The 26,609-nt window shown below is 48.0% G+C and overlaps 1 protein-coding gene across 3 annotated transcripts in view; it reads right to left on the reverse strand.

Moving 5' to 3' along the window:
- Window positions 1-655: 655 nt before the first annotated feature.
- Window positions 656-26,609, reverse strand: part of CHD7 (chromodomain helicase DNA binding protein 7) — a 187,978-nt gene continuing 162,024 nt past the window's right edge. For 2 of the 3 annotated variants that reach the window (XM_065902717.1, XM_065902718.1), the window contains exons 21-38: window positions 26,393-26,598; window positions 23,476-23,675; window positions 23,161-23,320; window positions 18,755-18,844; window positions 18,186-18,289; window positions 16,723-16,852; window positions 16,226-16,298; window positions 16,007-16,064; window positions 14,870-15,098; window positions 14,399-14,607; window positions 13,535-14,185; window positions 12,627-12,787; window positions 10,209-10,436; window positions 9,564-10,007; window positions 5,997-6,218; window positions 4,556-4,696; window positions 4,249-4,353; window positions 657-2,827 (exon numbers count right to left, since the gene is read on the reverse strand). In XM_065902717.1, the coding sequence (XP_065758789.1) occupies window positions 1,910-2,827; window positions 4,249-4,353; window positions 4,556-4,696; window positions 5,997-6,218; window positions 9,564-10,007; window positions 10,209-10,436; window positions 12,627-12,787; window positions 13,535-14,185; window positions 14,399-14,607; window positions 14,870-15,098; window positions 16,007-16,064; window positions 16,226-16,298; window positions 16,723-16,852; window positions 18,186-18,289; window positions 18,755-18,844; window positions 23,161-23,320; window positions 23,476-23,675; window positions 26,393-26,598 (4,329 nt within the window). In that variant the 3' untranslated portion in view covers window positions 657-1,909. Of the gene's footprint in view, window positions 2,828-4,248; window positions 4,354-4,555; window positions 4,697-5,996; window positions 6,219-9,563; window positions 10,008-10,208; window positions 10,437-12,626; window positions 12,788-13,534; window positions 14,186-14,398; window positions 14,608-14,869; window positions 15,099-16,006; window positions 16,065-16,225; window positions 16,299-16,722; window positions 16,853-18,185; window positions 18,290-18,754; window positions 18,845-23,160; window positions 23,321-23,475; window positions 23,676-26,392; window positions 26,599-26,609 lie in introns of all 3 variants that reach the window. The other variant, XM_065902719.1, reaches the window with a different exon arrangement.

Below are 26,609 nucleotides of genomic sequence, written 5' to 3' on the forward strand. Positions count from 1 at the left end.
GTGGAGGCTTCACGAGGCTCTTCTTCCAGAACCATCACGGGAATGTCTTCACCCTGGGATGAGAACTCAGAGAACCCCATTGTCTGAAAGGAGCTGGGACAGCCTGTCTCGTGCCTCGTGGGGCGGGGGACGGGCTGTGTGCGTCCTGGGGGAGGGCGTGGAGAGAAGCTACCCGCAGACCAACGCCACCCACTCACCAACCCCACTCGCTCTTCCTCTGCTTTCTAATGGCGAGGACAAGGGGCTTTGTGTTTGCTCAAGTGACAAAATAAGATGAAAACAGTGGATCTCAAACTTTGGTTTACCTGAAATATCAAAGGTCGTACAGAGGTGCACCAGTCAGCAGCTCCCAGGCCCGGTGCGTGCGTGCACCTGTCAATACACCTGCGCACGCTCGCATGCACTTGCTTAAACGCGTCTGTGTTCATTCCCCGTGGCTCTCCACCGCCCTGGCTCGCAGCCTGGGTCCGCAGGACACTGGAGAGCCTGCCTCTGCGTCCCCTGCCGACCCCCACCTTGTGTTTTTCCACCCATTAACTGGGGATAAATGACCCAGATACCGTGCCTATTGAAAGCCTCATTTTTCTTTCGCCCTTTTGTTCCTCGGTGTACATTATCAGATGTTGCACACGTGTTTAAGTGTCCTCAGTCTTGGATGCCCTTTTGAGGGCATAATGGGAGGTTTTTGCGTGTGGTTCTGTTGAGATATCCAGAGTAGAATTATGTAAAGGCAATTGAAGGTTTTCCTTCTCCTCTAGTCTGAAGACAATTACCAAGAGCTAACCTTGTATAGGAGGATATATCAAGAAACTGTACAAAGGCCAGAATGCTGTATTTGCATCTATTGCGAATACAAAAAATAGAGTGAACACCAGTTCCCCTACCCTACTACATTCTATAATTACATCTCTGCATATCATGGGTCACTTTTATTAAAAGCATCATTACTACAGTTGGCAGCAATTTACATTTTATCTTACATGATAGCAGTTTTCAAAGAAAAAAAATAAAAGGACATCACAACAAAGAAAACAATACATTTACAAAGTCATGTTTGTAAACTTCAAGGCTAGTTTAGAGCTGAGGTAACGCTGTTTTAGCTTTGTGGCTAAAGTAACAAAGTCCTTTAATTTAAAAAAGGTACCTGATTCTCTCTTCTTTCACTCTTTATTAATTTCATCTATTTATTTTGTTTATACCAGTGCATTACAAGACCACGAGACAATGGAACTGCAGTTCTGTCTGGCAAGAACCCTCCCAGTAGGTTAATTTCCAAAGGGACCCTTCACATTCAACAGCTGCCTTATTATTGCTGCGCCTCGGGACAGAGACGTTCACACTAAGGTGGAGATTGTCAGAGTGTATGGATGTGTGTGATGCGTGAGTGTGGGAACCCCCCATACAGTCATAAAGGGAAACAAATGAGCAAGTATGATATGTATGGTAAATTTCATCCTGACCTTCACAGCAAAAAAAAAAAATTAAAATTAAAAAATTAAATATATAACTTCATACTTCCTTTGAGCAGCACTTCCTTCCATGAGTGCCACTCGGTTACAAATTGCTCTTTATTATAATACCAATGGTACCAAAAGAAAAAGTAGAGAACAAGGGAAGAAAAAAAAAAAAAAGAAGCAGAGCATTATGTAAGTTTCCTTAAAAAGACAGGATCACCTCTCAAATTTCATCTCTCCTAGGGATAATAAATAATGCACTGCACAATACTTAATGACCAAGATACCTTTCAACACACCTGTATAACATGACTTGGGACTTTTTTTCTTTCTTTTGCTACACTATGTTACAGAACAGCTTATAAAACTATGTATGAACATTAACTGTGAGTGTAAACAGTAGGACTACCACTTGTCAAAAGTTTTTAAACACTTTAACTGGAAACTGGTACTGGTTATTCGTCATTTTCATTGTTTTCCATTTCGTCCCCGCCGTCGAGGGAGTCCAGCTCTTCGCCCTGGGCGATCTCGTCTTCCAGGACGGAGGACTCAGCCGTCTTGTCCAGGCTCTCCTCAGCGTCGCTGCCCTCGAGGGGTTCCTCCTCCTGAAAGGCTGCCCCCTCGGCTTTGTCGGGGGCCTTGTCCTCGCCGGCGCCCACGGCGCCCTGGAGCCCCGCAAGCGCGGGGAAGCCGGGCAGCGTCAATCCCCCCAGTCCTGGAGGTAGAAACATGGACGGGTAGAAGAGGCCGGGGGCCATGGTGGACAGCAGGAAGGGGTTGAAGGCCAGCGGGCTGGAGGGCAGGCCGGCCGGGCCGGTAGCAGCACCCACTGATCCGTTCGCGGAGTCCGGGCCCGGGGCGGCGTCCGTGCTTTTCTCCGGGTCCTTGCTCTCGTCCTCGTGCTCGCCGCCCTTCTCCTCCGCCCTGGACGCACCGTCCTCGGGATCCGCGGGGCCGGCCGTGGCCGCGGGGCTCCCGGCGGCGGCGGACAGCGGGGCGTTGAGCAGCCCTCCGAGCCCGAACATGCTGGGCAGCCCGGCCACGCCCGGCAGCATCAAGGGCAGCACGGCCGCCGGGTTCTTGGCGTCGCCTCCGGCCGCCGCGGCTGTGGCCAGTCCCGGAGGGAAGCCCATGAGGCCCGCCAGCTGGAGCGACTGGAGGCTTTGGAGGTTCTGCAGGCTCGTCAGGTCCATCCCCGCGAACAGGCTGTTCACCAGCAGCGGGTTAATCCCCGACGTGGAGGCCACGGCCGCGGCGGCCGCGGCTGCCCGGGCGATTTCGCTCTTGGGCCTCCTTCCGCGCCGGCTCACCCCTTCTCCCCGCACCACGGGTCCAGTGAGAAGCCGGTCAAACATCGACTCCGGAACGAAGCCCTGAAGGGAAGGGAGAAGCAAACACGGGCTGTCAAAGTTGCGGGACAAAACCTCATTTCCACCTGGGCCTTTATGATGAACTGAACACTGATGGTTCAGAATGGAAATACACAAGCAAATTATTCCCATTCAAAAAGCTCAAGGATAGGACCTATGAAGGCAAAGCTTCTCTCTTTTAGCATTATACAGCTCATCAGATCATGCTGAATTGCAGGAAAAAAGCAATGTGAAAGGCTACTCTGTCAGTAGGGGCTTCCCTGGTGCCTCAGGGGTCAAGAATCCACCTGCCAGTGCAGGAGACTTGGGTTCGACCCCTCGGTCGGTACAAGGAAATGGCTACCTACCCCAGTACTCTTGCCTGGGAAATCCCATGGACAGAGGAGCCAGGTGGGCTACAGTCCATGGGGTCGCAAAGAGCTGGACACGACTGAGTGACTAACACTTTTCACTTTCAAGTAATACTTTAGTATTTATCCTGGAGAAACAAAAACTCATCTTCACACCAAAATGTGTACACAAGTGTTTTACAGCAGTTCTGCTTGTAACTGTCACAGTCTGAAAACAGCCCAGAGTCCTTCCATGGGTGACAGGGAACCACACCCAGGGTTATATCCAAGCACAGGAGTGAAACTTCCGACACCTGTAACCACTTGGATGAATTTCAGTATGATGAGTGAAGGAAGCCGTCTCAAAAAGGTTATGTAATTTACACTTTTATATACGTGACATTCTCAAAAAGACAAAACTCTAGGAATGGAGAACAGATCAAGGAGTGGATGCCCTGGGCTGAGAGTGGAGACAGAGAACAATACAAGGCAATTTGGGGCAGTGAGGAAACTGTCTATATTCTTCTGATTATGGTGGTTGTTCAAGAAACTATCTACATGTGAAGATGAATAGAACTGTTCACCAAAAGAAAAATAAGCACTTTTACTATATACTTTGGACAAACAAAAAGAATCAAGACTTTATTAACAAATTAATTGCAAAAAGAAATAGTGAAATAAATGTCTAGGAAGAACTGCTGTATTTTTCATTTGTTTTTCTTAAAACCAGAAATCACAGTTAATCTTAAGGATCTCAACCATCATAAATTCCATTCCACCAATGCTGTTAACCAGGTTTACCTGGGTGGGGACTTTCTCCCTGGAGTAAGTCTGCCTCTAATACCATGAGTGTGTATTTCTATACAGCCTTTTAAATCATAGCTGTCATATTAATCCACTTTGGATTAATGACATATGGATACAAGGAATGATGATGTATTAATGATCTATGGAAATGACGTACTATGTCAATTCTTTTAAGCCAAGAATAAGTTATCACTGAATAATTAATGACTAGCAGAAAATAAAGAAAAATTCAGGAAAACAATTTTTTACAGATACCTTCCTGGACAGAGAGGCAGAGTCTGTACTTACAGACTGCTTGACTATGTCCGTCCAGTCTGGGGCCACTGCAAACTCGGGGTTTTCTTCCAGCCACCGGGGCAGATCCTTCATCGGAGGCGCCATAGCTCCACCCATCTGGGGAGAGGCATTTGGAAAAAGACTTAGAAAGTGACAAATTCTTCCCTTTCCCCCATCCCCATTTGTGTATCTACACAGATACATACACACATCACATGTATTCTGGAAGAAATACGAACCTATAAAAAAGGTTAGAATAAAACATCTCTTTCTGGGAAAAGACATCCCAGAGAGATCAATTCTCTTTCCCAGTGTTTACCTTCTTCCCATTTCGTTTGTTCACGACAGGCACCCTTTCTTCTCCTGTCAAAGTGTTTATATCCAATTTATTAGGGTTTCGACATCTGTGTCGTTTCTGTTTCGGTTTCTGAAATGAGGAAAACAGCACGTCTGCGTTCTTCTGCAAAAAAAAAAAACCAAAAACAAATCGTATTTAGTAAAACCATAGTTAATACTTATTCTTTCCTGTATGGATGACAAGCAGAACAGTCAGGCCATTTTTAACTACTATGGAAATTTCAAGAATCATTTAAAGGATCAGAAACCCCACTTTTCTTTGAAAGGAAAAACTATTCTCCTTCTCCTGTACTTAAAGAACAAACTTGAAAGCTGAAAATATGCTTTTTTTTCGCATCTCTCAATAACCTGCTTCAAGTCTTGTCTTCAAATGTTTCACTGAGACATGGTATTTTAAAAGGAAACTTTCTCTAGCTCCTTTGCTAATCTCTACTCGATGACGTGAATGGATACAGAGATGATCTCATGTCTACGCCATGAGACTGTGCACGAAGAGAAACAGCCCAAGGGATAAGAGAGTCTATGCAGGAGGGTGCATTCTGAGTGGCAGGGACTCACCAAGATAAAATGCAAACTCCTACACTTAAGTTTGAAAAAAAATCAATCACATAAGTATAAGACATAAAACATGCACTGTTTAAAGCTAGCAAGCAGTTTAAGTGACAAATCATCTAGGGTTCCTGTCTGATGTTTAATAAATGGCACGAGTGTTAGTTGTTTAAGAAAGAAGCCAATAAAGCCTCAGGCTGCATTAGTCGCTCAGATCTCTTCGGGAACAGCTTCCTAATATTCTGCGCTGGGCAGATCTAGTCCAGAGACCAATTAAAGTGTGTTGGTTGGGGGAAGGGGGTGTGTTTTTCTATTAACGGGACCACCTGGAAACCACACCATGTGAAGAGTAATGGGAACAAATCACATCTATTTGGTGGGAGAAGGAAAAAACAAGGAAACACAAACTAGGCGTCTTCAAATAGCTACAAGGCTGCTCTTCACACTGGACAGACCTGAAGCTAGTTTCTCTAATGTGGAATTTTTGATGTTTTTGTTTAGTCACTAGGCTGTGTCTGACTCTTTTGTGACCTCATGGAGTGCGACTTGCTAGGCTCCTCTGTCCATGGGATTTCCCTGGCAAGAATGCCGGAGTGGGGTGCCATTCCCTTCTCCAAAGGATCGTCCCAACGATCCAGAGGATAGAACCCGTGTCTCCTGAGTTGGCAGGCAGATTCTTTACCACTTGGGCCACCAGGAAAATCCCTAATGTAGAATACAGAGTGATGAAAGCTGGAAAATTCACACTGACAAGACAGGCTGAGGGACCAGGGATTTCCATGTTGTATGGGGGAAGGAAAAGGACTGACTGGGCAAGAGTCCTCCCCAACAAGTCTCTTCTCAGTGATACTCACTGGTACATAACTTGGCATATCAACAGTGTAAGTGGGATGCAGCTTCAGCCATTCAACTAAATCCTTATTTTTAGGCGCCTCCTCCCCCACCAGCCTCGTCCCATCTTCAAGATTTATAACAGGGATTCGTGTGTCTGGGTCCAGGTGTCCAGGAGAAGGAATGTTTCTTGTAGGTGGGGTCTCTATATCCTCTTCAAAAGCTTTGGTCACTTCAGCATCCTCCTGCAGAAAGAAGACAGTGGTCTCAATTCTTGAGTGGAGAGAGTGGTCCTAGCCCAAAAAAACAGTAGCTAAGCAGGATGGGTCTCAAAAGGGAAAAAGGCTACTTGAAACAGTGGCAGTTTGGGAACAGCGATTAAATCAGAAGATGTAGCTTATTCTTCACACTGTACAATTAGTAATAAGGTAGAAAATTCACAGTCCATCTCTGCTCCATGTTTGAGACCCACTAGGAACATGACACAGGCAGTGGAGTCTGAGCCTGGTATGCCTGAAGGGGCGGGTAGCCTCTCAGTCTTTCTTGGGGATCCCTGGAGAGTGTCATTAAAGAAAGGAAAATTAGGGGACTTCCCTGCAGGTCCGGTGGTTAAGACTTCCAATGCAGGGGGAATGGGCTCAAATCCCTGGTTGGGAAACTAAGATTCCACATGTGGCATAGTACAGCGGAAAAAAAAAAAAGAAATTATAGAAATTATAATTCACAGAATGTTCCAAAAGCTAGTTCATGTGTAGCTTTTTGGCATTCTGCACTCAGTACAATTTTGTTGGTGGTACAATATTTCATATCAGGCATGTGTGGCAACACTGGAAAGATGAACTAGTTGAAGCCAAGACCTGACCACTGCCCAGCCACTGGTCCTCAAACTCTGCATTTCAACCTGCAGAAATTGTTCACAAGGCCCATGTGTCCAGCCATGCTGCTCCCGCTTTGGTTCAGGTCTCCATCACTGGCCCCCTGTATCACTGCAGTACTCCTAAACGGCCCCTCTGATTCTACTTCCGTCCTCTTTAATCTAGTCTCCACTCTGTTAGACAGGAGGCAATCTGCTGAAATGCACCCTTCCTAGTTCAAAGATTATCTTATATCACTCACCCTAGTTAAGCTAATTTTATCATTGAATTCCCATCATCTTCAGGATAAAATCCAAGTTCTTGAGCTCGGCCCCCAAAGCCCTCTGTGGTTTACATCCCACCTTGTGCCCAAGCTCCTCTCTGCTGAAACTGCCTCCTCATCAAACTCCCTGGCCAGTAACTCTCAGTTCATCGGACACATTGGGCTCTCCCTGGCCACAGTCCCTTTGCACATGCTCTCCCAGCCCCCTCTTTTCAAATGACTTACTCCCACACAAACTGCAAAATTTAACCGAGGTATGACCACCTCTAGGGAAACATTTCCACCTCTTTCTGCCCACATTTTCCTCCTTCTATCCCCATTCTTCCTTTGGGTTCTCACTCCAGGGGCGCCTCACAACAATGACAGGTTGTTATTTATCTGTCACCCATCTTAAATTCTGAGTTCTCCGGTGTAAGCACCTGTCAGGCTTTTATTCTCTGCATCCCAGTACCTGGCACAGGGCATGGCTGACTCCCACAATGTTGCTGAATGCAGAATGGCTGCATCCTTACTTTTCACAGCTGCACCGTGATCTCCAGGATGATGCCAATATGAGATTTTAGGATTTGTCTCATTCCACACGAGTAACCTTGCTAACCTCTACAGCTCTTCACTACTCAGTTTATTTACAGATTCATTCTCCTTCTGTTTTATGTGCTTGCACAAAACCCTCTATAACACCAAATGAGGAATTGCGAAATTCCAACATTTAAAAGTAAAAAAAAATAATTAAAATAAACATACATTCTCTAATATCTGTTAAGAGTTTTGAGCTAGGTTGCTAATAGGACTTTAGGGGGAAAAAAACTAATAAACTCTTAGAGATAGCTTAAAATATGTGAATGAATTAAGTCAGTCATAAGTCTAATATGGGGTTTATAATGACAATAGGAAATTGTAATTGCTAATTCCTGATGCTGGGTCCACAAAATTGAGATTCAAATGGAAAGATGATTTGTTGATGTTCCTGGAGAAAGGATTTTCAGTGAATAAAACCTATCAAAGCATTAGGGTGGTTCCCAGCAGGGGACCTAGCAATGGCTTTAAGTTGGGGGGAACAACTAGTCAAAATTGATACACTATAAGGTGTATTTTTACAAGATTCTAAAAGTAAATCACATGATCCACAAAAATGACCATTACTATGACTGGTATATTTGTAATAAGTTTTGAAAATAAATTACCTTTTAACCACCTGGATGCTTCTGAAACTCAGACCCATGGCTAGCTCACTTCAGTTGTGTCTACTCTTTGCGACCCCATGGACTGCAGCCCACCAAGCTCCTCTGATAATAGAATTTCCCAGGCAAGAATACTGGAGCAGGTTGCCATTTCCTGTTCCAGAATCAGACCCAACTAGGGGACAAGTTTCAATGGAAGCTTGTTTGTCACTTCTAGACCCTAATTCTACCATGTCTCCCTACTCCTTTAGATTATTAAGCTTCTCTTAAATTCAAGAACTCAAAAATGGGGAAATAATAATAAGGATGAAATAAGGAAAAACATATTTAAACAAACTTCTCCCCTTGGCGTTTCTTAAACTGGGTCTACCACCCAGGGGATGGGCCCACGACCCGCATGCCAGCTTACCAGGCACCTCTGTGCTGATCGGGCTTCGAATCTATTATCGTTTAATCTCTAAGTTGTGTCTGACTCTTATTGACCCTATGGACTGCATCCCGGTAAGCTCCTCTGTCCACGGGACTTCCCAGACAAGAATACCGGAGCAGGTTGCTGTTTTGGTGCCTTGTACCAGTCTCAGTGCTTTAGAGGGGACTTCCTTCGTGTAATCTGGTTCCTGGGAGAAACTCTCTCATTCTTAATGGGGTGGCAGTTTTAGGTGAGCGATTGAGACAGATCAGGGCACAGAGCATTTTGATTACATTGCACTCATTTCCTTTGAAGAAGTAAATGTCAAAATCCACTGACACATATATTTCCTGCAAACCTAAACTAGCACAGACTTCAATTCAGTTGAGATTTTTAAAATACCCATTTACAGAGGTGGGAGAATTTGCAATCACTAGCTTTGCATATGAACATAAACCCTCAGTCTGAAGCTGAACAAATCTCATAAATGCTGGAGCCCAAACATATTGATACTTCTAAGAGCAGAAGTGTTTCCATCTCAAAGCTCACAGGTTATAGGCTCAGAAGAACATGTGTTTGTTTGGGGCTAGTCTGCCGAGAGTAATCAATACATTAGGACCTTGGGAAGAATAAATCCTCAAGCTACACATGGTTCAGGCTGAGTGATCTGTGCCAACACTTAGCACAATATTCCGGCTCAGAACCACGGCTCTGTCCACTGTGGCTCCTTTGGTGGGAGGAGCAGCTTTCACACCACATCACCGAGGGGCATGTGCCCTGACCTGGGCAGCAGAGCCAGGACCTAGCTGCCAGTGTGGGCACGTGGGTGGTGGTGGGGGGAAGGCATCAGTCCCTGGACTTACTGCACTCAGTGATGTCCGTTTGTGGCTCATAAACAGCAGGTCGAGGCCCTCCACGTTTTTCCTCCTTCCCCGCCTCCGCTTCATGGGGGGCTCTCCGTCCACAAGGGAGCCATTGAGCAGATGTCTGGTGGGCGTGCGGGACAGGCCGGCCTGGAGCAGTTCCATCTGAGTCTTAAAGGCATCAGACACCGGCGTGGAGACGTTGGGCAAGATCAACTTTGAAGTGAGAGATGAAAAGTTTGAGGTAGAGCTTGCTGCCTCTCTCGAGGCCTTTGATAAATCGACCACTTTCTCTTGTCCGTTCTCCGAGACCACCTGAGACCCCCGCAGCTGCGCCACCATCTCCATGAGGTTCCGCCGCTTGGCAGCTCTCTCGGCCTCAATCTCGATCTTCCTCCTCCTCCTTCTCCGCTGGCGAGGCACGGAGAGGTTGAGGGCATCTTCCTGTTGAAAAAAATTCCCACAGAAACAGTGAGCCCAGCCTGCACCTGCCAACAGCGGAAACCATGGACGAGAAGTTTGAAGAATTGAACATCTGAGGCCAGGGCAGCCTTCTTATTTCAAACGGGACCGGCCAACGCGAGCTTCGGAACTGAGTCAGGAGAGCTTATCTCTAGGCTGCCGGGGCAGGGCGCTCTTACTGACCTTGGACAGCTGAGGGGAGGCGGTGAGTTCCTCGCTCCCGCTGACGCTGGCCTGGCCCGCGGTGGAGAGCTCGGCCAGGCTCCTCTTCTGCAGGGGACTGTCGGCGGTGGGGGGAGTGTAGCCGGGGATGAGGCCTTGGAAATCAAACATCTGGCGCCTATTTACCGGCCATTTGCCTTTCAACACTGCTTCACAGATGTTGTCTAATCGGTTTATCATTACTCGGTCCTAGACAAGAGAAGAAGAAAAGTCACACAAAACCGTAACAAAGACCTGGTGAAAATGACGAGATGGATATATCCACCTACCGAAGAGTGGAAAAGGCTTAAAAGGGAGCAGAAAGCAAACGAGCGAGTGAAGAAACCAAACCCACCAGGACTGCTTTAGGCTGCTGCGAGGGCCGAAGGCGGCCACAACACAGACCGCTCAGTATTTCTCAGCTATGAATACTGAGGCACATAAATGAGAGGGCATTACATAACCACTGCCCTCTAAAACACGTGTTTTACAAGTCACTGCTGTTCGGGCTACAGACTGTTGGTGTGCCGGCAGGTGACCATGGATGGAAGCCTGCACTCAGACTTGACCACGTGCTGATGCTGCAGTCCTCGGGCTGGACCGCAGCCTGTCCCAGGAAGTGGGACATCATTAGCGTCACTATTAATAAAGTTCAGCATTACGAATGGGCACCAACCTAGGAACACCTAATGAGTGTCGATTTGCATCCTCTACCTATTATCACTTCAAGTTTCATTGAAGCGTGGACGTTAAAAATTCCTAATTACAGCTCTTAGACCCAGTTTCCGCAGATTAAAAGGGCCTGCTACTAGGGGCCTTCTGGCTGATCTGGGAAGCTCCCTTCTAAACTCAGTAAGGGAGATGAGCAAAACGAGGGAGATAAGGGGAGCAGGGCTGGGGGGCAGGGGCCAACATCTCTGATAGTGCAGTCTTCAGTTAAAAATTTCACAGTTTCTTTCCAACAGATACTAAGTGAGACCAGCCTGGGGATGAGTCCATAGAAACCTTTTTTTGTGTTGTCTGTCTTAAACCAGACAGCCCTGTTATGGTGATTAGGAAGATTATTTCCCCACCCTGAAAAACAGACCCAAATTACACAGAGATTTATTACAAAATTATACTAGTTAGCCAAAAGAGTAATTTCCACTTTGCTTTTGGTTACAGATAACTACATTTATGATTATCTCATAATGTATTTGAGCAAATGGGTCAGTAGCCCACCCTCTCCCCAGTTCAGAAGATTACAGGGTTCCAAATATATAGCAAGCTGTCTTAGATCTGAAAGTTCTGCTTTAGAATATTAAAAACAAAACAAAACACAGTTTTAAAAGTCCACACATATTCCCTTGTGCATTGTTGTTGGGATTGCAAAATGGTACAACTGCTGTGAAAAACAGCACAGAGGTTCCTCAAAAATTAAAAACAGAACTACCATATGATCCAGCAATATCACTTGTATGTATGTACCAAAAAAAAAAAAAAGAAAAAAATTCAAGCAGGGTCTCAATGAGATATCAGTACATTCCCATTTACAGCACCACCATGAAAAGCCAAGAGAAGGAAGGAAGCCAAATGTCCCCACGATGGACAGATGGATAAGGAAAATACGGTACAGACACACAATGGGCTATTATTCAGCCTTAAAGAGGAAGGAAATTCTGTTACATGCTTTCACAAAGATGGACCTTGAGGACATTATACTAAATGAAATTAGCCAGTCACAAAAGAACAAGTACTATATGATTCTACCTATGTGAGATATGTCAAGTTCATAGACACAGAGAGTAGTATAGTGGTTATCCAGGGGCAGAGAGGGAGTGGAGTTGGATAATGGGTATAGAGTCTCAGGCCTGCAAGATACAAAAGTCTTGGAGATCCCTTTTACAGCATGGGGGAAAAAAAAACCAGAAATATATATATATATATATGTATGATGTGAATATATGAATATATTTAACACTACCCAACTGCACACTTAAAGAATGGTGAAGACTGTAAATTTCATGGTGTGTTTTTTACAATAAAAAAAATCTTTTTTTTTCTCAAAAAATCCACACATTTTGTCAATGGGTGAGTCTTTTGAAGCAATAATCCATAGACTGTACTAGACAAATAACCTAAAAGACATAAAGGAACCAAAGAGTTCTATAAACAGTTCTTTTTTTTCTTACTTTCTTTGCTTCTTGTCACCTTTCCTATCCTGTATCAAAGTATTCTACAGAATTTTTTTCTTCACGCTTTTCCAGATCATTCTTTTTTAAGAAAAAAAAAAATCTAGTATATAATCTTCATACACTTTGTCAAAGTTTACCTGAAAATTATTTGAAAAATGAAGCTAGAATGATTTCTGTCACCCCATTTACTATTTTGGTCACCAAACAACAACAAAATCCCACCAACCTTAGGCCAAAATGAGAAGGCAAACGTCCTTTCATGAAGGAGCTGAGCTACAGATGGGTCACCATCCTCCATGTAGAATCCATCCCGGGTCTCATCCCTAGCAGTGCTCATGGAAGCATTGCTCTCTTCATCAAAATTCTTCCCTCTAGAGACAGCCCCTGCTGAGAAATGAGTTAATGTGCATCACCCACAACCAGAATCTTTCTGAAAAGGAAGTGCAGAGGGGAAAGGATTTAATATCTGAATGCTGATGAGCTCCTCTGTATCTGGTACCTACTATGGCTAGAATGGTACCAGGCATTTTGCAAATCCTGTCACTTAAAGCTTGCAATGGCCCTTGCACATAGCTGGCATTACTCCCGTTTAACAGATGAGGAAGCAGAAGCTTGGGGGGCTATGTCACTAGTCAGCAGGCATCCTGCTGCAGACAGGTCTCGGGGGAGGGTGGGGACAGCCAAGCCTCTAACCTGCAGGACCCTCTGCTCCTCCACCAGAAATAGGACTAACGTGTTGGCCATGATTCTGAGCTGAAGCTCAGGCAGAAAAGTATAGCACATGTTTTATTTTTGTTTCGTGGCAGGTACAGCAACCTACCTGGGACTTAGAAAGACAACTGGTTCTTCCTAGATTCTACTCCCACTCTTTATTTCTGAACGGAAACTAAATTAAGCATCATATGCCTTAAAATTGTTATTGCCTGTAAAACCTTCCTTCTGAGAAGCTGCTGGAAGTAGTGCGTTCACAGGTCATAGCAGGGCAAAACACACATCTAAGCATTACCCGATACCATCCTAATGAAAACGTACACTCATTACCCTTTAAAAACCCAAAGAGGACACAGATCACATGACATGAAGACAGCTGCTGGGGTGGGGCCGAGAGAGGCCTGAGGGTCAGTCAGTTCTTACCTTCAGGCTGGGAAGACTCTTCTGACTTGTCATCATCTTCCAGCTTTTCCTCTTCGTCCTCCTCAGAACCCTTCTCAGAAATGGACTTGGGCCCAGAGTCTGCACCGACCTCCACACCTCTGGGCTCGCTCTTCCCAGCCCCCGCCTCCGCCTCGCGGTCCTGCCTCTGGTCCTTCCCGCCGCCCTCGGCCTCCTCGTCCTCCTTCCCCTCAGGCTTCTCGGAGGCCTCCCTGGCCTTGGCCTCGGCTGCCCCCGCCTTGTCCTCCTGACCCGGGGCAGCTGGGGTGGCGGTGGGGGTCTGGCCAAAGCCCAGAGCCAGAGCGTTCAGGGCAGGGGCACCGGCCGCCCCCCGGGCCTGGGCGAAGTTCTTGTGCGCGTCCAGGAAGGAGAGCTCGGGGTCGTTGAGAATGTGGTAGTCGGTGCGGCTGACCCCGTGCTTGGCGGCGCCCACCAGCAGGTCCCGGTCGTGCCGGCCGCACTCCCACCACTCGGGCAGGTCCAGGCTGGGCTGGCAGAGCTTGAGCCGCTCAGCCAGCTGCGGGTGGTGCAGCACCTGCTCGCGGATCCTGCGCAGCAGCTCGATGCGGTACAGCGTGCGGGAGGCGCGCTCCTCCGTGATGGGCTCGATGGCCGACGACAGGTCCGGCGGCTCTGCGCGGGAGGACCGCGTGTCTCCGAGGGGAGCAGAGGGAGGTCCCCGCACCCGCCCGGCCTCTCCCATCCCAGGCTGTCCACGCACGGCCTGCCTCCCTGGGGAGCCTTCTGCCCCTTCCGGTCCCCGCTACGCTCCCATCCCCACACCACCGGCATCCCTGGGGAACCTACGCCCGGCCTTCCAGCCCCTCCGCGTCCCCGGGGGCCTACCGTCATCTGGCTTGGCAGGCATGCGACACACGCGCCGGCACATGGCCACAAAGCAGCCGAAGTACTTCTCCAGGCTCTCGTCGGACTTCTTGTCAAGCCGGGCAAAGGCTCGGAACTGGTTCCAGTCGAACTGTTGCTTCGCAGGGTCAAAAATGACCCCGAATGTGGACACCACGCGGTAAAAGTCCGCCTCCTCCCGCCTCGTCCACCTGTCAGAGAGGAGATCTTAGCTGGGGACTGGTACTTGAGTAAACAGGCTTAAAGGTTACTACTGCTTCTCCTTAAACTGAATCCACAGTGCTTTTTTTTTTTTTGCTTTGTTTTGGTTTTTTTTTTTTGGGGGGGGGGGGGGTTGGTGAGAGGGCTGGGTTTCATGGCCATCCTCTTGAATGTGATTCTTGCCTCTGCAGACCAGGAAGAGCGGAGGAGAGAGAAAGGTACCAGGGGCTGAGGAAACCCTAAGACGCTCACTTCTGCCGCTTCTCCGATATGATGGCCTCCCTTTCGGCTTCCAGAGCCCGCACTTCCTCGCGGGGCCGCCGCCTCCGCCGGTCTGTCTTCATCAGCGCCTCCTGCCGCATCTGCTGCCGCTTGTAGCTGCGCTGGTAGGCGGTGATGAGCCTGCGCAGCCGGGTGGTCAGCGTGGAGGTGCTGGGCCAGTACAGCTGCCCTAGCTCGGCGCTGCCTTCGCTGAGCTTGCCTGGGGAGGCGGGGAGAACATTTCTGAATGAGAGAGCATTCCTGAATGTGCAGCTATGACCTTTGCCATACGCAGGGTTTCCCACCCAAACAGGATGACTTGCTAACATTCAAATGATAGCCTGGGAAAAATGATGGTGGCTCTCTTAATACTTCCCTGTAGCCCAGACGGTAAAGGCTGCCTGCAATGCAGGAGACCCAGGTTCCATCTCTGGGTCAGGAAGATCCCCTGGAAAGGTAATGGCAACCCACTCCAGTATTCTTGCCTGGAGAATCCCATGGACAGAGGAGCCTGGCGGGCTACACTCCAGTACATGGTGCCCAAAGAGTCAGACAAAACTGAGTGACTAACACTACTACTAAGGAAGTATGGAAGTTTCATATTAGTATGGAACTTATAAAGCATTCTTTCTCAACTCCTTGTGGGGGTAAAAAAGCCGTTCATATATCAATCACACATAAAGAAACATACTTTGTGCCACAAACTACATGGTGATAATACAATACAATAATCTTGAACATAAAAAACAATCATATAATTGTTACCTAATGACTTTACATTAGGGAAAAAGTAGGGTAGTAGTCTCAATAAACTGGCAGTTATTTCAGATATTTAACAAATTTCCTGCTTCCATGAGCTATGTTTCTGTAGATGCTTAAGAGCTTTCATTAATTGGTATAAATCATAAATACATAAATTGTCTTTGTCCAAAAAAAGTTATTTTATCAAAGAGATTGAACATAATGATTAACCAAGAATCAGTAGGAGTTAGAATTCTTCACAACAGAGAGCAGTAGATGAAGTGGCATTTGGAGACACCACCCTGGTGAAGGAGCTGCAGCCTGGCCGTGGGGCCTGGCCTGAGTCCCACTCCTCAGCTCTGCTCCCCCCAGTTTTCAGAGTTGTACCTGGGGCGCGTATTTCCATGGGCTCTTCCTTGTCTTCTGGAGGAGAATTTGCAAATTCCTCAAAAGCAAAGCAAGAAAGACAAGTTATTTTAATTTGGGGTTCTATTTTGCTTTGTCTTTTAAAGGAAAGGCTGTATTCTATAAAGTTTAATAATAAGTCTTATATGGGCACATAATATTTTACTGGGGCCATAAAAGTGAATGTACTTGAGTTCTTACATCTATTTCATCCTTGAACGGTGTTCTGGTTGGTTTATATTCCGGGTCTTCATCTTCTCTATCAAATTCTCCCCTGTATGAAATGTTTTTAAAAAATGTTTAAATCACACTGATTAGCAAGAGACCAAAGGGAGCCTGAGAAAAAGGAACAGCTCGCCTCATGCTGCTTTGAATTCTGAGCCTGACATCCAAAGAGACTCTGTCGGTATTTAAAATGTGCAGCCGTGAGGGGCGGAGGGTGTGTGTGCACGCGGTGGGGTATGGTGGGCGGGGGGGTCATGATCATTTGAAAAAGACAAGTTGCAGATTATCTAGATCCTATATTGTGTTTAAATAGTCATCATGATACATAAACAGACTATACTGGTAAACACTGCTCAAGTCCAAATCAGATGCAGCACAGTGCGTGGTGCTGTGTAAGGACTGAACCCTGCCAGTGGATCTGACACTCTGACACTGACACAAAGTTTATTAAAATTTTAAAGTGTCCTTCTTACCCGTCACCGCCATCTGCTAGCATGTCTGTTCCTCTCTGCTCGGCAGCGATGGCCTTGGCATCGGGCATACCAACTCGTTCCAGGAAGCACAGCGCGGGGTCAGCTCGCATGGAGTTGTACTTCTCGTACCCTGCGCCGTCCCCCCAGGCCACAGAGGACACACACAGAAACAACGAAGGCCCATCACTCACAGAACCACAGCACGGCTGCCTCACACCAAGTTCGTCTCTATAAGATGACAGTTTATGCCCTATTTAAACTAACCAGGCTGTAGTAGCCCAATTTTGGAATGCTCCTCCTGGGCAGATTGGGGGAGGGGGAAGGCAGATTACATTTCACGGATGTTATCAGAATGACCTTAGTAAATACTAATGAAAAAACAGGTTCAGGGTAACTGCAAGATGCCCGGGAAGAGGTCTGACCCTGTTGTCCCCAAGATCTAATTTTGCTTGGCATTTAAAAGGCGGCGTAATGTTCTTCGATGACCTCTGCAGTGGTCCAGCCCACCCTCCCTGTGAGCGGCTTCGGTCCTGCAGGACGTCCACCACTGGCTGAGACATCCCTGTCTACGTCAGGCCAACGAACCTGTCTGATCAGGTTTAGGATGATGCATGTCAGTAAGATGACACTGTTCTCTCTATGGTTTTCAAACTGCAATTTGCTTTTTGACTGCCCAGGTTGACTAGATGGGAAATGGCAGATCCCAACAGTGCACTGCGGGAAGATGGTTTTTGAGGCTGAGCTCACAAAACACGGCTGCAGTACACAAGCAGAACGGCACAATTCAATTAGGGTGTGTACGACAACACCCCAGCTCCTAACTGCTGTAGAGCCGCCAGCCAAACTGTAATCATGAAAGGTTTTATAAGCCATCATTCTCCCCCTTAGTCAGGCTGGGCTGCCGAGAATACCTCAGCGACCTCCAGAGACTCGGGATTATAATCAGGAATCGTTCACTGTATATATCATGCCAGTTCTGCATCCCCGGCCTTTCAAAGTTAACAAGGCTGCGTCCCACTCAGGGGAGCCGCGGGTTCTCGGCACTGACATTTGTGAAATATTGCTTGGAACAAAGCCCAGGAGGCACTTGTACAGATTAATAGCAGAGGTTAAGCCCACCGTCCACTTTGACATGGGCTGGCAGAGTGCTCGAGGGGAGCCGTGCTGGAAGCAAAGTTTCGGAAGAGCTATAGGACAACTTGGCTATTATTAAAACAAATATGGTTTGGGTTCTATTTACAGCCAAGGAAGAAATGTTTTCTTCTCAAATACTCAACAAACATTCAAAAACAGCATCTGATATTTACAGTTCATATTAGATTTTTCGTGCAGGGAAACCGTAGACGCCAAGAGTCCTTTGGAACTAGCCTCATTAATATTATGACTTTGGAAAGAGTGTGCAGAGAGCTCTAAATAAAGACAAAGACACATGGTCAAGACGGGGTCCGACGCAGACGCCCTACCGTGTTTGAACACGCCGATGAGCAGGGACTTGTCTGCTTCCTTATCCCACCAGTCTGTGGGGACTTCCGCGTGGAAAGGTTCAGGTATCCACACGTCAGCTTCACTGTAAAGACAACCACTGATGTGATATTTACAATAGACCCCACTGTTGGAAAAGAATGCTAAGTGAGGAGCATGCCACGCGCCCCTTCCCATGACAAGCACCTGAGCATTGTGGAGTGGGGTGGGGATGCGGGGGCGGTGCGAGCAAAGGTTGCAGGAAAGGGCGGGAGTCGGCCGCCTTCTACCGGGACCAGAAGTGAACTTTATCACAGGACCCTGTTTTAAAGGTCACCTCAGAACACCAGTCATTCCGTTCACACCTTTTTGTATGTTCACACAGACATACAAACAGGCTTCTCCCGATTCTCCTCAAGTCCCCAGGCTGGTAGGACAAACACTGCATTCACGATGCAGAAAGGGAGATGAGCTGAAGGTGTAGGAGGTTTGAAGTGCGCCCCGCCACCCGTGATGTGGACTCCGATCGCCCATATGGTCACGGCCAGGAGGAACCCAGGCGTCTACCCACCTGGAGTCGGCGCCCTCCAGGATCTTCTCTGCCTGGTCTCCTATCACTTCTTGTCTCAGGTAGTAGAGCATGCGGACACGCAGCAGGACCCTGGAGAGGGAGACGGGGGAGGGGGGGGAGTTCTTAACTTCGGGACTGTTTGCCAACAGTGGCTTTTGGCAGCTGCTGCTGTTCATCCATCATCCTGCCAAGGCTGATTAGCCATGCTGTATGGTAGGCTTGAAGCGTGACAGATGGTGCCACATAATCACCTCTGCGTGTGCTTTCTGCTGGCTTCCAACCGGCCTGCCTGGCAACCGCGCCCCCTGCACGGGAGGGCCGGCGCTCAGCCCGGCCCGGGCGCACTTCATTTAGTCCTACCTAGCGCAGCTTGTGAAGTTTAGACACGTAGCCCACCACTGCCTCTGAAGTATTGAAGCAAGTTTGTAAACAACTGAGCAGATGGCTTTCAGTAACTGTTCTGCTTCATTATCTCATAAAATTTCCTCAGCTGCTGCCTTAATACCATTTTTGGAAGCACATCAGAAGTTGTAGGAATAAACGAGATATAAAATCTGGTTTTACTACCTGACAATAAACCTTCAATACGGAATGTCAGGTTTTCCAGATTATACAACTCTGCTTCCAAGGAAGGAAGATGGTGGTGGGGGTGGATCCTCGCCGGGCCACCCCTTAAGGGGCAGTACCCATGTTTTATTCCTTCTAGCTTACATAACCTGGAAGCCCAAGTTGTCGCTTAATAAATGATAATACAACATCACAAAGGAGATTAAAGTATGTCCCGTTTGCTGAATTTCCTAGTCATTTTCAAGGAACTGGTTTTTAAAAACTCATGGAACTCTAGGAACCAGATTTTAAATCTCATGTGGATTTCATCAATGGCGTAAAACTAATTCTTTGGATAAAGCCCACCTGGTAAACCCCCCAAGGCCTGTCTAACTCTCAAGTCTAGCATCTCCTGGACCAGCCCTGGTGTGCATTCAGGACAGACACCTGAAGACCACCGCCTTGTCCATGAGTAGACAAAACCAAGTGCGATTCCCATCACACACTTGGAGAACACGTCACAATCCGTGTGTCACATGTACTACCACTAGGTTCATTTGATCCTCACAGTAACTCTAGGGCAAAGTGGGACAAGTTGCGATTTCCATTTCCTAAGCTAACAGAAGACAAGTGACAGACTTCAAAGTCCCAGAGTCACTTTAAGCATGCATCACTCAGCATTAGGCTGTCTGACTCCACCACTTTGTACTGTCTCTAGGGATGTGGACCCTGTCCTTGAACATATCAAAATGGCAAGGAGGGGTGGCTTCACCACGACAGACCACCCCTGATCACACACAGACATCCTGTGTACCACCTGCCTCTGATCACACAGACACCCCCTCTATCACCAGCCGCCAATCGCACACAGACACCCCCTGTATCACCCACCCCGATCACACAGACACCCCCTCTATCACCAGCCCCGATCACATACAGACACCCCATGTACCACCTGCCCCGGATCACACACAGATACTCCCTGTATCACCCACCCTGGATCACACGCAGACACCCCCTCTATCACCTGCCTGCCTGTCCAGCATGGGGGCTGCTCCTGGCCAGCCTGGGTTCTCAACAGGCAAAACGCAAAGCCATGAATACCTGAATGTGCTCCAAGGTAAGAGATCTTTTTGGAAAACTGGTTTTGATTAAGATTTCTCTCTCTGGAAAAGATTAAAAATCGGCTGCGCCACACTGAACCTGCAGAAGCGAAGTGACAGTGTGGGCACGAGCAGAGTCGAAGCCCGGGTCTCCCCACAGAGACCTACCTCAGCCAGGACGCACCCTCCACCTTTACCTGAATCTTCTTGCATGCACCAAACCTCAGTGCAGCAGCAGTGACCCTAGCAGTTTCTCTCCCTTCAGGAGAAGACAAGGTTTTCTACCTCATGAGGAGTTTTAGTTTTGTGGATGGAGGCTTCCACGAACTATCTTAACTATGAATATCATCTTTCTTCTAGAGGAAAAAGTTCAAACTCATGTACAGGCAAGCTGAGTGCCACTGAGGGATACATGGTGGGTCCTAGCAGGATAACGAGGTGATGGAAGGTGGCCTCGGACTCTAAGGGGTTTGCATGTGGTGAGTCAGGACGCCTCTCGAGTCCCCAGTGTTAATCTTCATTCCAGTGGCTGGTCCCAGAATCTAGGACCTGTTTTCTGTTTTCTGGATGAGCATCCAGGTCAGGACCACATGTGCACTTAACTGTCCCACCCCTTCCATCTCTTTCAACCCAAGACAGTTCCTGTCTTTGTCTCTGTCTTTGTCTCTTGAAACTTTTGAAGAGGACTGGTCAGATGTTTTCCAGGAGATCTCACAATTTGGGTCTTGTATTTCTGTCTGACTGCTCATCCCAGAGAAGAGGTGGAGACATGGCCAGTTCTTTTGAGACCCAGGTAAGATGTGAAGAGCACGCGTTACAGCTCACATACTAACCAGGGGGGGTGCCTGATGGAAGTCTGTGATTGATGTCAGAGTGGGAAATTAAAAGCCGCTGTCTCTCTGAGGCCTGGGAACAGAGTCTGCTCCCACACTAAGCCCCTTCAGTTACGGTTTCTCTGAATGCAAAACTCATAAGGTTATGGACCCCAACTTCACAGAAACTGCAAAGAAATAGAAGTTTTCTAATAGCTATGAGTGGGGTGGGACTTTAGGGAGAACCACTATGCCATGACAGTGACGGTGGTTTCTGAGGTGCCGAGATGGTTTGAGGTAATGGTTTTGAAGACTCAGAAAGGAAAAACTTTGTCAGTCAAAATCTAAGAACCGTGATCAAAGGTGGTCCCTGAAAGCACCATCACATTGAAAAAGGGACGAGAACCATGAGTCAGGGCAACCCGGGAGAAGCAGGTGTTCTCTAGGAAATTATTTCACTGAGACTTTCGACAACCCCGAGGGAAGGCAGGCTTCAGACATGGGCGGGGGGGAGGGGTCGAGAGCAAGAGCGGTGTCCCTCAAGTAGCTGAGGGACCTTGAGTATCCGAGACTTGGTTTCCTTGTCTGGCAAAGGGGCATAAAAGAGCAGGATGACCCGTCTTAGACAATTCAAAACAGAAAATCCATAGGAAGCACTTGGTGTGCTGCCAGTAATAGGTGCTCAGACTTCTGTTGCTACGATATAGAGACAGACATTTATTGAAGCTCTATTTGACAAGTAAGGAAAGTGAGTCTGAAAGAGGATGAGAAGCTTGCCCCAGGTCGCCTCAATCAGGAAGGGTGCACGATGTGCACTGGCCATGCTGCTGAACCCTAGACACTCAAAACACACGCTCAGAGGAGGGGAAGCATCCACAGGTGGGGGTGCTGGCTCAGTGTGTCAGCAGCTCACAGAGCTCCGAGCAATGAAATTAATTCAGGTCCAGTTCCCTTCAGTTATATATAATCAGGTTCTGGAAATAAAGGTGAGGAAAAGGATTCCAGAGCTCCCAGGTAAGAAAAAATGGACACAGCAACTGAGGAGTCGTGTGTGTGTGTGCGTGCGGATGCGCACATGTGCTAAGTCACTTCCGTCGTGTCTGACTCTTCATGAACCTATGGACTGTGGTCCACCAGGCACCTCTGTTCAAGGCGTCACAAAGCAAAAAATACCATCTAAACTCCCCAGCCCCTTCATGGGAAGCAGTCAGTTAAAGGCAGGATTGTATAAAGCTAACCACACTTCTCTAAACATACTGGCTAAAGCTCAGTTATCCACATGCCCACAGCACCCTCATTCACAACAGCCAAAGACATCCGTTAACCCAAGTGCCCATCAGTGGATGGATGAACAAAATGTGGTCTATACACACAACGGAGTATTACACAGCCATAAAAGGGAACAAGCTTCTGACAGAAGCTACAACATGGATGAACCTTGAAAACATTATGTTCAGTAAAATAAACCAGCTACAACAAGGCATATTCTACAACGAGATACCTAGGATAAGCCAATTCTTAGAGACAGACGGTAGGACGGTACTGTCAAGTGCTGAGGGCAGGAAGGATGAGCAACCATTTAATAGGAACAGAGGTTATATTAAGGTCCAAGAAAAGGCTTGGGGTCTAGACAGTGGTGATGGGCACACAGCAATCTGAATATAATTATTCCCAATGAACTGCATACTTACAAATAGTTCAAGTAGTAAAATTGTGTTTATGCATCTTTATTACTGTCCTCCCCCCCAAAAAAAAATCAGTCCTCTAAAGGTAGGCTTCCACGTGACTTGACATCATGTTTCAAGAAAAAAAAAACAGTAAAGCTGCACCATGAGAGTGCACCAGTCTTACTGATAGCTATCCAGTGCATACACATACTTGAGTACGCGTACATTTAAGAACCAGAGGGGCTGCCCGCTCCCCGCACCCGCCCTCCCTGACCTACTTGTTGCAATGGTGCTGCAGGTGCTTCTTGTAACTGTCCTCCTGGAACAAGGCGTCCGGGTTGCAGCCAGCCAGCCAGTCGGCATCCTGCACCACTGGGTGTGAGCTCTGGGCTTTCACCTTCTTGCCCTTCCTCCCCCTGGGCACCGGGGCGGACAAACCTAAAACCGGAGCAGTCATGATGATAACAACAATAGACACTATCCACGACCCCAGTGACTATCTCAGGGTCAGGAGTCAGGGACACGCAGGGTCTGGGGCTCCTCCCGAGCTCCCCGGAGGCTCCCGGGACCCTGAGCGTGAGGTGCAGACCCACCAGAATGATTGACCAGGGCCCGCGTCTGGCCATCAGCTGTGGGTGTGATGAGATCCCAGATGAAGCTCTTGATGTTCTCGTCCCCCCGGTAGTGGTTGAGGCAGTACACAAGGATGGTCCTGCAGATGGTCTCCACGTCCTGCTCGCTGAGCGGGCGCTTGTAGCGGCCATGGGAGAGGATGTCCGTCCACCGCCCCCAGCTGCAAAGCAAATGTCCACATGTGGACAGTGCATCTGACCTGAGACCTAGGGCTCTGGTTTCAGAGGCAAGCGGCAGCTTTAGGAGGGCTTGTTTCAAAACTAGTGACATCAACATCAGGCAATGGGAAAGCAGTCCAGGTGCAGGAGCTAAACACACAGACACACACAGCCTCAGGGTGGGAGCTGACATCCGCATTCCCAGCAGGGACCTGAAAACCCTCCGCTCCACTCCTCGAGGGCGTGGTTCCCATGATCTGATGCTGACCCACCATCTGAGATAGAAGGTGACAGGAGGCAGGTGTGACCACCCCCACATCAGGAAGCCCGTGACTGAGGGTGCGGCTGCAGAAGCAGCTGAGCATCTCCCGATACCCAGATGTGAGGTGGTCTGCTGGCTCGTATCGGACCCTCGGCCTGGAGCAAGGAAGATTAACGACCAACCACACAGAAAGTTATTAGAAGCATCATTCATTAGAAGCATCATCCATCAGCTTGAAGAAAAAAGTTGGATGTGATTTTCATTTTGGTAAGGCTCTGTGTCATGTGTTAAAAGGAAATTATAAGGACACATCAATAATTAATGGAAAGCCACGATACGTCTCCCTCTGAAACCAAGTCCCAAATATAAGCACTTATGGGTTCTCCTGTGAAACAGGGAGAGAAAGGGCCGTGGACAGGCCCCCACATGCAGCCCATGGGCAAGTGCCATATGAGTGTACCTTCCCTAGGCTCCAGGTGCTCAGGGCAGAAATCAGCTCACCAGGGGCTCCGCCTCTGCCCCACCTGGTCCTCTAGCTTCCAGATTTGTTCTCCTAGTTCCTCAAACTGCAAGGCTGGCTCTAGCCTTTGGGTCTTTGGACACACAGCTCTTCTTGCCAGAAACTCTCTTCTCCCTGTCCAACACCCCGCCCTTCCTCCTACCTCAGCTAATTCAAGATGTTTGTTCATGCCACCTCTGTGGAATGCCTTCTTTGATTCCCCCACTTAGAAGTAGGAAACAGCGCCTGAGCTGCCTCTTAAAGGAGAGAAGACCTGTCTGCCCGGGGTGGGGGTGGGGGCGCCATGACCATACTGCTCATGGTCGTATGCTAGCGCAGTGCCTCAAACATGGTAGGTGGTCAGCACACATGATGCCTAGGGCTGGAGGGAAGGGCTGTACAGAAAGACATATAAGCATACTTTCCAGCTTCGGCAGCGATTAACATGCTCTGTTGCTAAAGTCAGCAGCAAAATTCTCAACTTTGATTACTAAGATTGACTCATGGAAAGAGGTGAAGTAGCAAAAGGCTCAGGTGGAGGGTCTCCGCCACGTAAAGACAACCAGGAGAGAATCGCTGGCGTGTGGAGATGACGCAGAGAGGAGACCCAATGGCAAAGACACGGGATGGGCTGCAGTAGACCTGCCTTTACTGTGTAAGCAACCACTGACCCAACACGCACTGTGTCTGCTGGCACCGCAACACTGCCCTGAGGACAAAGAAGGAGCCCCAGGCCTCAAGGAGCCCTTCACTGGGGCTCCAGCAGGAAGCAACCATTAAGAGCCATCACCCGACCAGCTGAGTGTGACAGCACGTACAGGAGACCCTTAGGGGCAGGAAGTGGGGCAGGATGCTGAGGTGATGCCTGCTAGGAGGTCAAGTGCTGGAGGTGGTAGGCAGATCAAGTCTGGGCTGGGGGAGTGGGGGCAGGGCTGCCTGTGGAAACAGCACACGGCAGAAGGTGAAGGGTCTGTTCTAACCGCAGCCCTGAGTGCCCGTGGGAAGGACCCACAGGACAGACAAGGGCCAGGTAAGATCCCTGTCGGCCACATTAGCATGTCTGTGTTTCTTCTGAAACTAATGATGATCTAGTGGAAGAAAGAAATCACAGAGCAGAAGTCATCAGGTCTATAGAAACACTGTTTTGGTGGCAGGTTTTTCATTTGGGGATTCCCTGGCGGCTCAGAGGCTAAAGTATCTGCCTGCAATGCCGGAGACCTGGGTTCGATCCAAAGGTCAGAAAGTTCTCCTGGAGAAGGAAATGGCAACCCACTCCAGTATTCTTGCCTGGAGAATCCCATGGACAGAGGAGCCTGGTAGGCTACAGTCCACTGGGTCACAAAGAGTCGGACACGACTGAGCGACTTCACTTTCACTTTCCATTTGAGCAGTATTTGCTTCCAGTCCCACCAGGTGTGAGAGCATATTGTTTAGGAATTTTGATTTGCGCCGAGCATCCTGTCTTTCGAAGCCCTGTGCTGTGGAATTTCAGAGATGGATTCAATGTGGATCCTGCGGTTGAGCAGGGGAAATATGACCTGTTCAGATGGTTGAAATGACCTCCATGTTTCAGATGGGTAGGAAGAGCTTTACAAGTGAGACCACTGCCTTTAACAAATTTTTATAACAGAAAAATGATGAAGGAGTACCAAAAATGATGAAAGAGTGGTAATTTTAGGTAAAGGAACACTAGAAAAAGACTTTGTAATTCTGAGACTTCATTCTGAGTTATTAGTGATCAGCAAATGAATCTGACATGATTCTTTAAAGGACAAACCCCTTCAAATCTCTGAGGATCTTCACGGCTTTGAGATCTTTAACCACCTGGGTTGTGCCAAAAGCATTTGTGCCCTGGGCAGTCACAGAAACCCAAATATAAATTAGAGTTTTTCCTACACCACTTGGAATTCTAACCGTTTTTTGAATGAAATTCCATTTCTCATGTGAGCTTGACTCACCCATAGACGAGCAGGTTCTTCTCAACTCGGAAGCACTCGCTCCTGGCGTAGCCCTGGGACCTGTCTGGGGGCCGCCGCGGCTTTGTGCAGGGCTTCTCCTCTGAGTCGCTTTCCAGGTCTGAAAATTCCATCAGCTCGTCCTCCTTCACTGCGCTGTATAGCCTGGTTTGCTTCCTCACTCTTGGAGTGTCAATAACCAGGTTGTTCTGAAAGACAG

Source organism: Muntiacus reevesi, chromosome 12 (assembly GCF_963930625.1).
Source record: "Muntiacus reevesi chromosome 12, mMunRee1.1, whole genome shotgun sequence".
NCBI classification, from domain to species: domain Eukaryota; kingdom Metazoa; phylum Chordata; class Mammalia; order Artiodactyla; family Cervidae; genus Muntiacus; species Muntiacus reevesi.